Below are 14,838 nucleotides of genomic sequence, written 5' to 3'. Positions count from 1 at the left end.
ATAAACACATGAAAAGATGCTCAACATCATCAGTTAGTAAGTAAATTAAACTCAAAGCCACAATGAAATAGCACTTTACAATCACTAAGATGATTATGAAAACAACAAAAACCAAAAACCAGAAAAACAAGTGCTGGCAAAGACAGTATTTCTGGAACCTGTTTTACATCACTGGTAAAAATGTAAAATGGTGCAGCCACAATGGAAAATAGTCTGGCCATTTCTCAAAAACTTAAACAGAGTAATTCCATTCCCGAATGACACATATCGAATAGAACTGATGACATATAGTTATATAAAAACTCATGTAATATATACATGTTCATAACACATTACTCATAGTAAAAACATGAAAATTACTCAAATGTACATCTACTGATAGATGGGTAGACATGTGTATGCATGTAGACTATTGCCTAGCCATAAAAAAAGGAATGCAGCACTGACATTTGCTACAACATAAGCGAATTCTGAAAACATTACGCTTAAGTAAAAAGCGACAGACCCAAAAGGACACATATTGCATGATTTCATTCACATGAAATGTCCAGAACAAGCAGATCTACAAGAGCAGAAAGCGTATCAGTAGTTACTGAGAAATGGAGAGCAGACAGAATGAGGAAGGACAGTAAATGGCACGCAGTTTCTTTCTGGAGTGAGAAAATGTTCCGTAATTAGAGTGGTGGTGGTGCTACCATCTTGTGACTCCTCAAAAAACACTAAATTATATATATATACACACACACACACACACACACACAGACGAATTATACCTCATTAATATTTTTAAAATCACCCACCTTTGACTTGGTAGCATAACTTTCTATCCATTAGGCCAACAGAGCTCTCATTGTTGTTAAGTGCCGTTGAGTTGACAACTCATAGCGACCCTATGAGCGAAAGACCTGAACACTTGTATAACTTTCATTTAATCTGTGGCCCTCAGGCCTGGTTTTAATTTTTTTGGGTCAAACAATCTTCTAGGTGGTACAGCACTGGTCTGTCCATTTGCTGTACAGAGGTAACTCATGGTGGCTGTGATGCTAAACACTATGTCACTGATGTGTCAAATGCAATAATGGTTACCCATGATGGACAGTGTTTGGTGGAGCTCCCTGATTAAAACAAGCTTGGAAGCAGGAGGAGCATCTACTTCTGAAATTGCTTGCCTCCAGAAACCCTATGAACTTGGAGAAATGAGGAAAGTTATACAAGTGTTTAGATCTTTCTTTCACAGGATCGCTATGAGTCATCTGGAGGGCACTTAACAACAACAATGAAAGTATACTTAGAAGCAAAGAAGTTTCACTTGCAAGCATAAAAGTAACAGATTTATCAAGCATACTAATGGCTTAAATGAATTAGTCCTGATTAAACTACTCAAAGATTATACATTTGTGACAGTAAAAAGTTAATACAGATAAATCTCACTGCTGCCTGGCTTCTGTGGAACCAGACCATCCTAAGCTTCCTCCTACTAACCTCCCATTCAATCGTTCTGTAAGCCCTTTTACCTGATGGCGGCCTCTCTTTCTCATTTCACCCGATGATTAACATTGAAAAGCTGATAATCCCTGACCATTCCCAGATAGACAGATATTGTCCTGAATCCCACACCTAACTTCTCATTAGACATCTCTATCAGATATCTTGTAACAAAGAAATCAATGTATCTGAAAGTGGACCCACTGACTGGGGTAATGAGGGTAGGCGTGTCCAAGACAGTGAAGTCAGCACAGGATACAGGAGGTTTCAGAGCTATAGGAATAGGGTCACTCTGAGTCGCAACCAACTGGTACATAACAACAACTCTTCCTCTGATATCCACTGTCAAATGAAGATCCCATGGGCTACCAAAAGGATATCTTGAAGAAAGTACAGCCAGAGTGCTTTTGGAGGCAAATATGACAAAGCTTTGTCTCACATACTTTATGCATGTTGTTAGGAAAGTCTATTCTTAGGAGAGGGACATCATGCTTGGTAAAGTGAATGGTCAGCTAAAGTGAGGAAGACCCTTAACCAGGTGGACTGACAAAGTGACTGCAGCAATGGGCTCAAATATGTCAGAAATGAGGTGGCACACAACAGGACAGGAGTCCAATCTGTTGTCATTAGGAGTCACACTCAAGGGCACTTAACAGCAAATGAATGGTACCATAATCTATTTGGTTCTTCATCAGAAATCAAAGTGTTTTGTTTAACTGTTCCCTTCCCCAACCTTATCTAAGTACAAGTCTTAACTCTGAATATATCTCTTAAACTCACCCACTTCCTCTTATCCATGTTTATCTTCACTGTACATTGTAAAATCAGTCACTTCAATTACTGTATTGTATTCCTAGCTGGTCTACATGGCACACTTTGTACCAAATGCCATTTTCCCCAATGCCTCCGTTCTTAAAACCCTCCACTGTCTTAGAATGACCTTCTTATTCTGGCTCCCATTTCTCTTATCCACAACTCTTCCTTCTCTAGCTCCATTTTAGGCTCGAAGCATTCTAACTCCTCCGTAACTCTTTAGTGCTAAACACTTACGTTGTCAGTCCCTGTCTTCACACTGTTCTTCCGGATTCCTAACTGCCTACCTTTTGATTTAGTTTTAAGCCCGGTGCCAACACATACACTGCCTCCCCTCTAAGTCTTCCTGATCATTCCCTGGCCTGGTTAGATGGTCTCTCTCAGGTTCTCCTAGCAGCCTGTACAGCAACAGTCTGTTTACTTGTCTATTGCTGCCACCAGACTAAAACCTTCAAAGACAAGTACTACTTAAAGGACCACTTCCTCCCAGCATCTAGCACAAAGGCTGGCACATAGCAAGCACTCAACACGTTTTCTGCATGAATGAAGTAATGCCAACTAACAGACCATGATCTAGTGATTTTCTTGCCCATAAAAGGAATTTTCACCTTTCCAATTATGGTAATTTATGTAGATTCTAAAAAAAAAAAAAAAGCATCTCCAGCCACCTACATTTTTATTTGGGGACAGAAGTAACCTAACAGGCTTCTTTTTTGCCATAATTATGATGTAAAAATGCAAAGTTCATAGAAAATATCTTCCTTAAATTTATTCTTATCATTAACCATCATTCATTGTGAAACCCTGGGAAAGACCTTAAGCATTACTGATGGACCTAATCTGTAAAATACAGAAATGCCTACTCCGTATTTCTACTTTTAGGACAAGAGGCAAGAATGAACTTAAGTCTAAATTATCATCTGGCTTACTGAGGAAATGCCACTACATTAGAATACATAGTACAATATAAAGGTGAAGAAAATTTCCAACATTTAGTTGCTTTTTATACTTCCTTAATCAATACTTGACCATACAATTAAGTTTGTTAAGCCCCTGATGGCTCTTACTACCAATATTCCCAAAAGAAAAACATTAAGCACACTCACAAATTGTAAACAAGGTTGCCATATTTTCCTTGTTTGAATTGGAGTCTTCCATTTGCAGTGAAGGTGGTACAAAAGACAGACTGTCTGAAGATACATCTACATGACCCGTTCCCATCGCAACCTCCTGGGAGATGGAGGAGACTGCCACAGGTTCTAGGCTGAGGCCAACTTCATGGAGAGAAACAGATTCTAAGGAGGCGAGGTTGTGTGAGGTAGAGAGTGCCACGCTTACAGAGTTGGTGCTCATGGCCACGGTGTGGATAGAGTCACTGAGGGTATTATCAGATATCCCGTTGACACGACTTGCAATGTGGTCTGTTTCCATGACCACAGGGAGCTCCAGGCCATTCCCGTGAATGGGTAACACACCACCATGTCCTACGGCGTCTGCAGCAAGATTGTTGCTCACAGAATCTACAGAAAGAGGTTCATGACTTCTAGAGTCATTTGGGATTTGGGAATGTTCGCCTGTGACACCATCCATTGTAAGCTCCTCTGCCATTCCATCTGTGGAGATCGGGCTGGTTACCCTAGAAACGTTCTCCATAGTGATTGTTGAGTCCAATGCCACCTCGTGACCATCACTGGGATGAAGACTTTGGGTACCATGTGTGTTCACAGAGCGAGAGTCTATTGAAACAATGCCTGGTTCTAATCCAACATTTCCATTCGACTGATATGGATCTAGTGCTGAAGGGTTATTGGTGATCGATAATGCTGTATTACCATCAACATTTATAGAGTTTGGGTGGATGTACTGAGGAGGAGGTCGGTCAGCCAAGTAAGATAAAATGCCTGAGAAGAAGAGATGAGACATCAGGGACTTACTGATACATAGTTAAATATGTAATTCTCTACCCACTTCTTCTGTTGATCAATATATATACTTTATAAATAAATAGCAAAATATATAGTTTTTCCTGAGAAACTCATAAAGTATAAAACATTCAACTGTATTTTTATGTCAACTGATAATTAATGATTTAAATGCTGCCTTTACGATATAAGAATGTAATTCCTGCATTGCAAAGTGGACTGGGAGAGAAGGAAGTGAGGAAAATGTGCAAAAATGAATCAAAGTATGAACCAGAAAAAGAATTTCTGTGTCCTAAGATTCTAAAAATGTGCTATCCAAGAGATTTCCTAATGGAAAGGTAAATGATTTAATGGCCAATCTTCCACTGTGAAAAAAAAAGACACGTGTGAGAAAGGCAGGGACAACACTGACACTAAAGTTAACTCTGCAATAAGGGATATACCTTTAACTTGCTGGTCTGTCTGATACTTCTCTAAATCTGAACATTTACATTGAGACAGACTAGGAAGAAGGATTGGCCATCCACTTCTGAAATAGCAGGCCTCTGAAAACCCTATGTACAACAGAACACATTTAGATAACAGAAACGGCAAAGGAGGTTGAGTTTTCAAGTATGGAAATACAAAGGAAGAGGAACAGTTGTAAGCAGAACATACTTTGGACATGTTGTGAGGAGAGACCGGTCCTTAGAGAGGGACATCATGCTTGGGAGGGTGGAGGGAAAGCGCAGGAGAGGAAGGCCCTCTATGAGGTGGATTGATTCAGTGACTGGGATAATCGGGATGGGAGTGTCAGAGACAGTGCGACTGGCACAGGACAGAGCGGAGTTTAGGGCTGTTGTACATAGGGTCACTATGAGTCGCAGGCGACTCAACGGCACGTAACAACAACAAAACAACAACAATGTTTTAGAGTATCATGATACATTGTGCATTATTCAAAACTAGCCTTCATTGAACCAACATAATCAAAACAGAAAATAAAAATCTCAACTCTTATGCTTGTAAGAATGTGGTAATATGATACTTACATATTGTCAGTAATGTATAAATTACTAAACCCCTGTGGAGCAAAATCTAACAATATAAATATGAGGGGAAGACCCTCTATGAGATGGATTGATTCGGTGACTGGGGTAATCGGGATGGGTGTGTCAGAGGCAGTGCGGTTGGCGCAGGATAGAGCAGGGTTTAGGGCTGTTGTGCATAGGGTCGCTATGAGTCGAAAACGACTCGACGGCACATAACAACAATAACAATGGTAATTTATCTTAAATATGTTTTGTACATCTTATATACAAAGATATTAATGAAAATATAATCATAATGTTGATAAACAAAACTGGAAAATAACCATTAAGTTGTTGCTAATACTTGACTAAAAAGGCTAATTATAAAAATTACTAACAGGGAAAAATAATTATATAAAAATATATTAAGTGAAAAAAGATAAGAATATATAAACACATAGAAAGTATTATGAATGTTGTTGTGTATCGTAGAGTCGGAACCGACCCTCAGGATTGCAGCGTAGCTTTTTGCCACTAGGCCACCAGAGCTCCTATTAAGAATAAATGGTAAAAATTTCTACACTGAAATAAGACATAAAGGAAATACACCTAGAAAGTGGAGATGATAAAACTGTGAACAGTTGCCCTTTCTTAATTTGCTAAAATTTACTAGTAATAGAATATAAATTCAGTAAATTTTATAGTAATGATGTCACTGTAACAAGATGTGATAGAGATTATAATTACAAAATGGTAAAACTGAGTTAAGGAAATGCAGGAGCAGTAAAGAAAGTTAATCCACTTAAATGACATTAAGAAATTACACTTAGTCAAAACTGCTCTACTGATTATGTGCTAGCTACCTAACTACACATTCTAAGAACAAAATAGAAGCAAACACTTTCTCCCCTCATCTAAACTTTAGTAGCTAATTAGTAATGGGTAGGGGGAAAAAAATATTGTGGAAAAATTAAAGCTTAAGATTTGGCTTTCCCCCCTAATGCCCATGTAGCTACTATACTTACCAGGTAGAATGGTCCTGAAGTAGCTGCTCTCCAGGTGAGGGTAAGGTGATGGAGGCAGGGTATAGTTTCTTTCCGGTAATCCACACATCACCCCTCGATCACCAATACCCATTGGGAGCATCAGAGACAAAGCAGAAGGCAGAGAACTCAGAGAGGGACCAAGGTTTGGAATTGCTACTGGCAAGCCTACCAAAAGAAGGAAAAGTTTTCTTTTCATTAAACAAAATTTAAAAAAACTCTATACTGTCTCTGGCTACACTCTCAAAATGCTTTTTCATAGAAACAAAAATCTGAGCTAGTTTTCTATATTAAAAAACTAAACCGAAACACCACTATCTTCAGACACGTAGCAATAATAAACAAAATGAGACCAAGGAGTCCTAATCCTCAAGTTCGTTCTAAGTGGAGCCCTGATGAAGTAATGGGTAAGGGCATGGCTGCTAAGTCACAAGGTTGGTGGCTGAAATCCACAACGGCTCCAGGGCAGAAAGATGCAGGACTCGGCTTCAGTAAAGATTCACAGCCATGGAAACCTTGTTAGGGCAGCTGTATTCTGTACCACAGTCACTAGAAAATGCTAAGTTAATCTTTCCGTTATTTCTCTTTAGTACCAAAACATTTATTTAAAATCTTGTTCAAATACACTTTCAGGGGACTGGCCAATTTTGTCACTGTGCCAGGCTTACCTACCTAGAGCACGTTCACGAGCAGCTGAAAATGGAAATCTCACCACTAGGAAGAAAAGAACGGCAGAGTCCTGCTCCCATCAGACTGGGTTCTTAGACAGCAGTGTCAGCAGCAGAAAACCAGGGTCAGAGCTGGACTGAGACTGCCACCACATGGTGCTAGAGCCAGAGTTGGGGCCAGAGCCAGAGGCCTTTGCCCAAACTTGCTGACAGACGGGAGGACATAGTTGACAGGACTGAAAAACCTGTGTAACACTAATCCAGAGTTGAGAGGCTGATGGTCAGAGAGCCTGTGAACACTTTTCAGAAGCTGTCCCGATTGAAGAATTATATCCTGTTTCCTACCTAAATTAACTTATTAACTGCCCTAATAAACACATAATCACATATGGTCTGAGTTCTGTGTGGCTACTGCAACGTATCAGCAGACCTGACAGGACAGCAGCCAAGACTCTTGGAAGGGCAGGGTTAGAACTGATAAAAGTGTGAGGAGTAGGGGGACATATCTGACCTCAAGGGACAGTTTTGGGCTGTGGATGTTGTTGATGGAGATTCTTCTTGCTTGTGTAGTGGAGGTCAGGTGCAGACACCTCAATGTTGGCCACACTTTTTTATACATTTTTTATTTTATTGCATTTTTTGCATTGTGTTGTTTCTGTTAGGTGGTGTTAACTCTAGTATGACTCATAGTGACCTTGTGAACAAAAGATCTGAACTCTTTTCTATACTGTGCCATTCTCACACTTACTGACAGAAAAGAGCCCATTGCAATTCACTATTTCGCTTTTTAAAAATTCACAAAATCAGGTGCGGGGGGCGGGGGATAGTGTACCAATGAGGGAGTTTTTCTTTTGCTTTTCAAGGAGAGGAGCAAATGGGGGGGAGGGGGGAGGGGTTTGTGCGGGGAGAAGGGTGCAACAATGAATGAATGGAATCCCAAAATCTCTGTAGATGTTCATTGAAATGAAAAATAAACAACCTAAATTTAAAAAAAAAATTCACAAAATCTTCAACTTGAAAAGGTATCTAATTTAGATGTAAATAATACATACATATTTATTTTTACAGTCTTTTATATCTGTACTGTACCTCACAATATAAAACAATGGATTGTAACTACTTTCTGAACTGAAGTGAGCTCTTCTGTGCCTAAGTCTCATAAGGAATGCGTACCAAAGTCACTAGTCTTGATCTGTAGTTTTGCCAGTGGTAGTAATTTTTTTTTTGGCATCTGGCAAACATTTATCAGATGTTTGTGGTTGTTGCAGTGGCAGTATTTTTAAAATAAGGTTTTCTCTATAACAAGACAATCTACTAAAAGGAATGCCTAAGAAATCAAATAGGCTAACAATTCACAAGAAATAAACATTTTTCCCAGGGACACATAAAGGAATGTGAATTTTACTTAACTGCTATATTTTGCTAACTAGGCAATAGACCTCTTTATAAAATCTCTTACACATGAACTCCTATTTTTTTTTTAAGTTCAATACACTTTTCCCTAACACAATACTGTTAAAAACAGTTTTCTGCCTCATTTTTCATTCCTACTGAAGTAGAAAATAAACTGTAACCCTTGACAAAACAGCAGATTAAGTACAGCTCAAGGAAAAGACAATCTGAAAAATTCTTACCCAGTCAAGTCCAGTTCTCTATAGCAATGCTCCCTTCCACCATGTTGAGACGTGAAGGACCATTCAGGCCTGCTTGCCTCCTCCCGCTTTAAAGGGGCTCTGACACCCTGTCAGCTCTAGTTAGAACAGAGGGTGTATTCAGTGTCACCACTCACCTGGGGCAGGGATAGTATTGTGAGTAGGTGAGGCAGCCAAGCCCAGGTGACTTCCAGAGACTGGCAAGGCATTGCTCACAGAGGATGAAGTCAGCTGCTCCATCCCCACTGGGCTGAGGTTCATGTCATTCATCCTAGAAAACACCATACACAAAGAATTAGGCAAAAACTAGCCCGTGATTGTTTTAAGATACTAAGAACCTACAAGGGGGGTTAGAAAGGTTGACCAATGAAACTTGGATTTAGAGACAGTAACTCAGTCACAAAGGTTAGAGGTCTACAATCTCGAAGACCTGTGGTTCGAGGTCACCATCTCCTCCTGGGTAATTAAATGCCTCTGATAACCCTCCAGAGAGTCAGCTATGGGTTGGTTCCAACTCTATGATACACAACAACTCAGTTACATAGACTGTAAAGGTCAAAATAGGACTTGAACTCAGACATGATCTAAGACATGCAATGTCATAAAAAACGAAGTTTGCAACTTTCAGAGCACATTCACAAAAAGTTGTTCTTTTTTTAAAAAATCACCAAATTTTCTTTCACAACGCTTCCTCCAACTACACTGTTTCAAACCGGCAGTTTCAATAGGTAGCTTGTCTATTTATTTTTTAAGTTTATTTAAAGAGTTTTATTGTTGCTGTGTAGCACTGAGTCAGAATGGACCCACAACTAACCCTCCAGCAGGTTTTCTGAGGGAGTAAATCATAAAAGAGATTGCTTATCTTTCTCCCGAAGAGCAGCTGGTGGATTTGAGCCATGTGTGAACTTCTGAGTTAGAGTTCTGGTGGACTAATGGTAAGAAGCTGCACTGCTATCCCAAAGGTACAAGGTTCAAATCCACCAGCTTCTCTGCAGGAGAAAGATAGACAATCTTCTCCTGTGTCATTCACTGCCTCTGAAAACCCGCTGGAAGGTAAGCTCTGAGTCAGTTCCAACATGACGGTACATAAAAACGAGTTAATCAAAGAACATTAGAGACTCCTTTCCCACAGGACTTAGAGTGATGCCAGGCCAATCAGATGGTCAATGGTGTGAAGCAGCACTGTTATTTTTTCCATGAATTAATGCTATCATAATTCTGTATCAATCATCTTCAAAATATCTTCTACAAATGAAGGAGAAAGATGGGCAGTCTCGTCCTAGAAGAGACTTGGCTTGGAAACCCAACGGAGGATCACCATGAGTCAAGAGGGACTAGACAAGAGCGGGTATTTATATTGTGGGGTATATTTAAGTCTCACAAGGACTTGTTCCCTGCATTACTCTATATCCACAGGGTTCATCCTTAACCCAGGCACATACCTCATAGAATTGAGTTTCCTGGCAGTAACAGAGTGTACTAAGCCAGTCTAGTAAAGAATCCTGAACAGGAATTCAAGCTCACAGAGACCCCACATGCTGTGAGTAGAACTGTGCCCTATCAATGGCTAGAGTTTCCAACAATTCTCAGGAAGCACTGACAGATCTCTGCTGAGGCACCTGAGTGAACCAAAAGCTCCAACGTTTCAGTTAGCAAGTGAACATGTTAATCCTTGCATCTCCCAGGGACAACTCTAATAAAACACGCCACACTTCCTTTATGTACAATTCAGTAACCTCTACAATCCAGTGTCTCTACTAACAAATTTTTGAGTTGCTATTACCAATCTGACCCCATATAGCTCTTTACTAAGGACTCCATGTGAACGGAACGGGAACTGAAAGTATTTCATTTGGATGGAGTAACAGCATAGCATCATCCTTATCGGAAACACAAGGAGGTACACGGCAAAGGAAACAGACTTTTTTGAACAACAGCCCATTAATAAAAAGTATTTTATTAAACTCCTTGGAGCCTAAAGAAATCAGAGCCAACTTAATTGAACCGCAGGAGAAGTGAAGCCTTTGTTAGCAGAACTTGATATAGACCACCAACTCAGACTATATCCAAGTTCCCTGGACGACTCGTAGGTCTTCTCAACTCGTTCAAACGGCAGTTGAGGCACAGATTTCTGCTTTACGTGTGACGCAAAAATGCACTGACTTCGGCAGCCATAAACCAGAGGTGGCTAGTATACTACGGAGACAGGACCAAGGGAATGCACAGTAAAATCTTCCTAAGTATTCCTTAAGGTGCCCTGGTGGTGCCCCAGTGAAATACTCAGTTACTAACCAAAAGGTCAAGAGTTTAAACTCACCAGCAACTCTGCAGGAGAAAAGACCAGTAAAGACTGCCTGTTGGCATCAGGTTAATTCCCAATCAGAGAGATCCCACAGAGCAGAGAACTGCCTCCCACAGGATTCCAAGACCATAATGTGAATTTAGGAGAGCAGACTGCCTCCCTAAGAAAGCAGGTCTTTCTCCTACATATTAGCTAGAGGTTCAATCCATCCATCACCACCTTTCAGTCAGCAGGCAAGCACCTGATGACAGTATGTTTCTTGTAATAACTATTACAGCCAAGAACACACTCCTGAAACGTTCTACACTTCCCCATAGTTTTATACAAGACTGCTTTGAGTTAGTCAACTTGATGGCATGTGACAACAAAGATTTTCCCAATTTCAAGTGCAATGTCATCCTGGAATATAAGCTAGGAAGTAATCTTAGCAGAAGGAGAACCAGGAGTTAAGCCATTCAACTCTCCTTCTTTCCGGATGAAAGTAACTTCACAACTGATCTCACACCTCTTCGATCTAAGAAGCTAAATGAAATGGTGCCATTTTGTAAAATCAAAGACAGTTTCAACAATGTCAATGGATTTGTTTCATGGCTGTCATTCTAAATCTACAGCCCATGAGTCATTAAAGAACTGCCAAACAGTATTTCTTTAGCCGCTCTAGTACTGACATAGTACTTGAAAGTACTTTAAACATTCACAGGAAGCCAACAGAATTAAGAACTTTCCAAGCTCTGTGGTCTGATGTCATATCCTAACTGTTGTTGTTAGGTGCCGCTGAGTCACTTGCAACTCATAGCAACCCTATGTACAAGAGCCCTAAACTCTGCTCTGTCCTGTGCCAATCTCACTGTCTCTGATACATCCATCCTGATTACCCCAGAATCAATCCACTTCATAAGAGGGCCTTTCCCTCCTGCGCCGTCACTCCACCCTCCCAAGCATGATGTACCTCTCCAAGGACCTGTCCCTCCTTTTAACATGTCCAAAGTATGTCAGACGAAGCCTCAGAATCCTTGTCTCCAAGGAGCCGCCCAGTTTAAACGTCTTCAGGATGAATCTGTTCTCCTGGCAGTCCATGGTCTCTAGTACTACAGCTCAAAGGCATCAATTCTCGTTCTATCCTCCCTAGTCACTGTTCAACTCTCTGACGCATAACAAGTGACTGCAAAGACCATGGCCTCTATCAGACACACCTTAGTCGCCAGAGAGACACCATTGCTCTTCATTACTCTGGAGAGGTCCCTAACAGCAGACTTTCCCATTGCAATACGTCTTTTAACTTCCTGGCTACTGGTGCCAAGAGTGTTGACTGTGGAGCCAAGCAAACTAAAGCTGTGAACAATCTCAATCTCTTCACCATCCATCCTGATACTGCCAATTGGTCCAGTGGTGAGAATCTTTGTCTTCTTGACATTGAGCCTCAATCCATATTGGAGGCTGCAGTCCTTGACTCTGCAGCAAGCGCTTCAGGTCCTCCTCAGTTTTCAGCAAGCAGGGTTGTGTCATCCGCATAATCTTCCACCAATCTTGACCCCACATTTCTCCTCATAAAGCCCAGCCTCCCGGATAATCTGTTCTGCATACAGGTTGAAAAGGTATGGAGATAGGACGCATCCCTGGCATATGCTCTTCCCAATTTTGAACCATGCAGTGTTTCCTTGCTCTGTTCTGACTACTGCCTCTTGGTCCAAGTATAGGTTTCTCATTAGCACAATCAAGTGTTCTGGGATTCCCATTCTTCACAGTTTGTTATGATCCTAACTAGCTAAACTAAAATGCTGCACGGTGAGGGGTTAAGCATACATTTTGGAGCTGGGCTCTCTATTTGCATTTCCTGGTTCCAGCCATGGCCAAGGACATAAAACTAAGAGCTGAATTTATAAAATATAACTGTTATGGGTAAGATGATGGGTAGGCACACAACTGAACATTTACTCTCCCTCTCAGAAATCAAGAGCTTTTAAAAAAGAATTCAGAGCAACCAAATCTACTGGCCCCTTGGATTCTGAGCATCTGAAAGATGCTAATGCCAGCAGTCCACTGTGCTGCTGTCATTGTATCCAATGATCGAATCCCCACATTAGGCTCATTACAGCTCTCCAGAGTCTGCCATCCCAGGAGTCGACCCTTCATTTCCCCCACTTAAGTCATCATTCAGCTTCACCTGAAGTTTTAAAGTTCAGGTCTATTCTGGCTTTGTTCGATCAGCCATTACTAAACTGGTTCAAACCCTTGCTCTGGAGTCAAGATAAACATTCCAGTAACTAGAAAGCATAGGAAAAATACGTCCAAGAGCTACAAGTACTTTGGATACTCTGGTGGTCTAGCAGGTAAGAAAATTGCACTGCTTACCCAAAGGCAGGCAGGTCGAATCCACCTGCTGCTTGAGGAGAAAAGATGGGCAAGCTCCTCCCATGAGATTCAGAGCCTCCGAAAAGCGGCTAGAGGCTCAACTATGAGGTGACTAACTTGACTCCTCTTTGAAAATGATCCCTGGCAGCACAGCAGTTATGCATCAAGCTGCTAAGAAAGGCATTGGGTTCAAGCTCACCAGCCTCTGTGTGTGCCAAAGATGTGGTGGTCTACTTCTGTCAAGACTTACAGATTTTAGAAACTTACAAGGCAGTCCCACTTTGTCCTACAAGTTCTCTGAGTCAGAACTGACTTGTCAGCAATAGTATTCCCATTTGGAACAACTGGATCCTGGAAAAAGGAAGCCAGAAGGCCCTTAGAATTGAGGATGGTGAGAACGTGTCTCACACTTTGGTCTTATTGAGAAGGATCAGTCTCGGGATGGCATCCCATTTGGTGGAAAAAAAGACAAACAACAATAAATAAAAAGGAAGCCCCTCAACAAGATGGATTGACCCCGTGACTCTAACAGTGAGCTTAAATATAGTGACAAGTGAGAAAGACGCAGGGTGACGGTATTTCCTTCTGTGGTACACAGCTCATTACAAGCTGAAGGCCCCTAACACATGAATATCCCATGGACTAATAAAACAACAAACAGATGTGTTCTGAAGAAAGTGCAGCCAGAGTGGCTCCCTGGAAGCGAAGATGATGGGACCTTATCTCTTATACTTATGTATGTATGTTGCTGTTGTTGATTGCCTTTGAGTGGAGCAAGACTTATAAAGACCCTATAACAAAAGGCCTGAAGCCCCTCCACAACTATGGACATTTATTTATCAAAGTTCATCAGATTTCCAGAGGCACGTTATTTAGAAAGTGGATGCCACTCCTGCTTCCAAATGAAATGTATGTTGCTGGGAGAGGCTATTCATTGGAAAAAAGACATCATGCTTAGAAAGATGATGAGATCAGCAAAGGAGAGGAAGACCCTCCAGGAGATGGATGGAGACTGTTTGCAGCCATGGGCTCCAGTGTGTCAAAGGTGACGATGGCGGCACAGGATAGGGCAAGGTTCCCGGAGTCGTCCTCAACTCGGGGGCACCTGACAGCCACAACTTTCCCATTTCAAGGAAATCAGAGCGTATGTGCAACTCGATACAGGTTTTCTTTTCTCCTCTCTAGGACACAGATGCATCTGCAAGTTCCATCTGCAGCCCTTATAGGAGCGAAACACAAAAGCGACAACTCAACACCCGTTTGCACGCTCTTTTCCAAGGGTGGAATCCACGTCCGGACTCACCTGTAAAGCATCTGCCTGGGACCAAGTGTCAGAGAAACCAGCACCCAGGTGGCCGGGATCGGGCGTCAGGCTTTGCGCTCCAGAGTCACGTGCCACCGCATCCTGCTCACAACCACTGAGCCACCCGTCCCCGGGGCCGCCCCGGGCCCCCCAACTTCTCCCGAGGCCCCGAGGCCGCGCACCACGCCTCGGAACGGGGCATGCCCCCGGCCACCCGGGGCCGCCGCTCCAGAAGCTTCGGGACGGGGGGCTTCCCAACCTGGGGGAGACGAGCACGGTCACTACAGC

General features: G+C 41.8%; 1 protein-coding gene across 1 annotated transcript in view; it reads right to left on the bottom strand.

Moving 5' to 3' along the window:
- Window positions 1–14,812, bottom strand: part of PRDM4 (PR domain containing 4) — a 28,204-nt gene extending 13,392 nt beyond the window's left edge. Inside the window, exons 1-4 of the mRNA XM_006897533.1 lie at window positions 14,551–14,812; window positions 8,731–8,864; window positions 6,256–6,441; window positions 3,405–4,199 (exon numbers count right to left, since the gene is read on the bottom strand). Coding sequence (XP_006897595.1) covers window positions 3,405–4,199; window positions 6,256–6,441; window positions 8,731–8,864; window positions 14,551–14,561 — 1,126 coding nt within the window. The 5' untranslated portion in view covers window positions 14,562–14,812. The remainder of the gene's footprint in view (window positions 1–3,404; window positions 4,200–6,255; window positions 6,442–8,730; window positions 8,865–14,550) is intronic.
- Window positions 14,813–14,838: the final 26 nt, after the last annotated feature.

This window comes from Elephantulus edwardii, unplaced genomic scaffold (assembly GCF_000299155.1).
Source record: "Elephantulus edwardii isolate Elephantulus edwardi_28Jun2011 unplaced genomic scaffold, EleEdw1.0 scaffold00211, whole genome shotgun sequence".
Lineage (NCBI taxonomy): Eukaryota > Metazoa > Chordata > Mammalia > Macroscelidea > Macroscelididae > Elephantulus > Elephantulus edwardii.
Note: the sequence above shows the minus strand (reverse complement) of the source record. Positions and strands in the feature narration are given on the sequence as shown.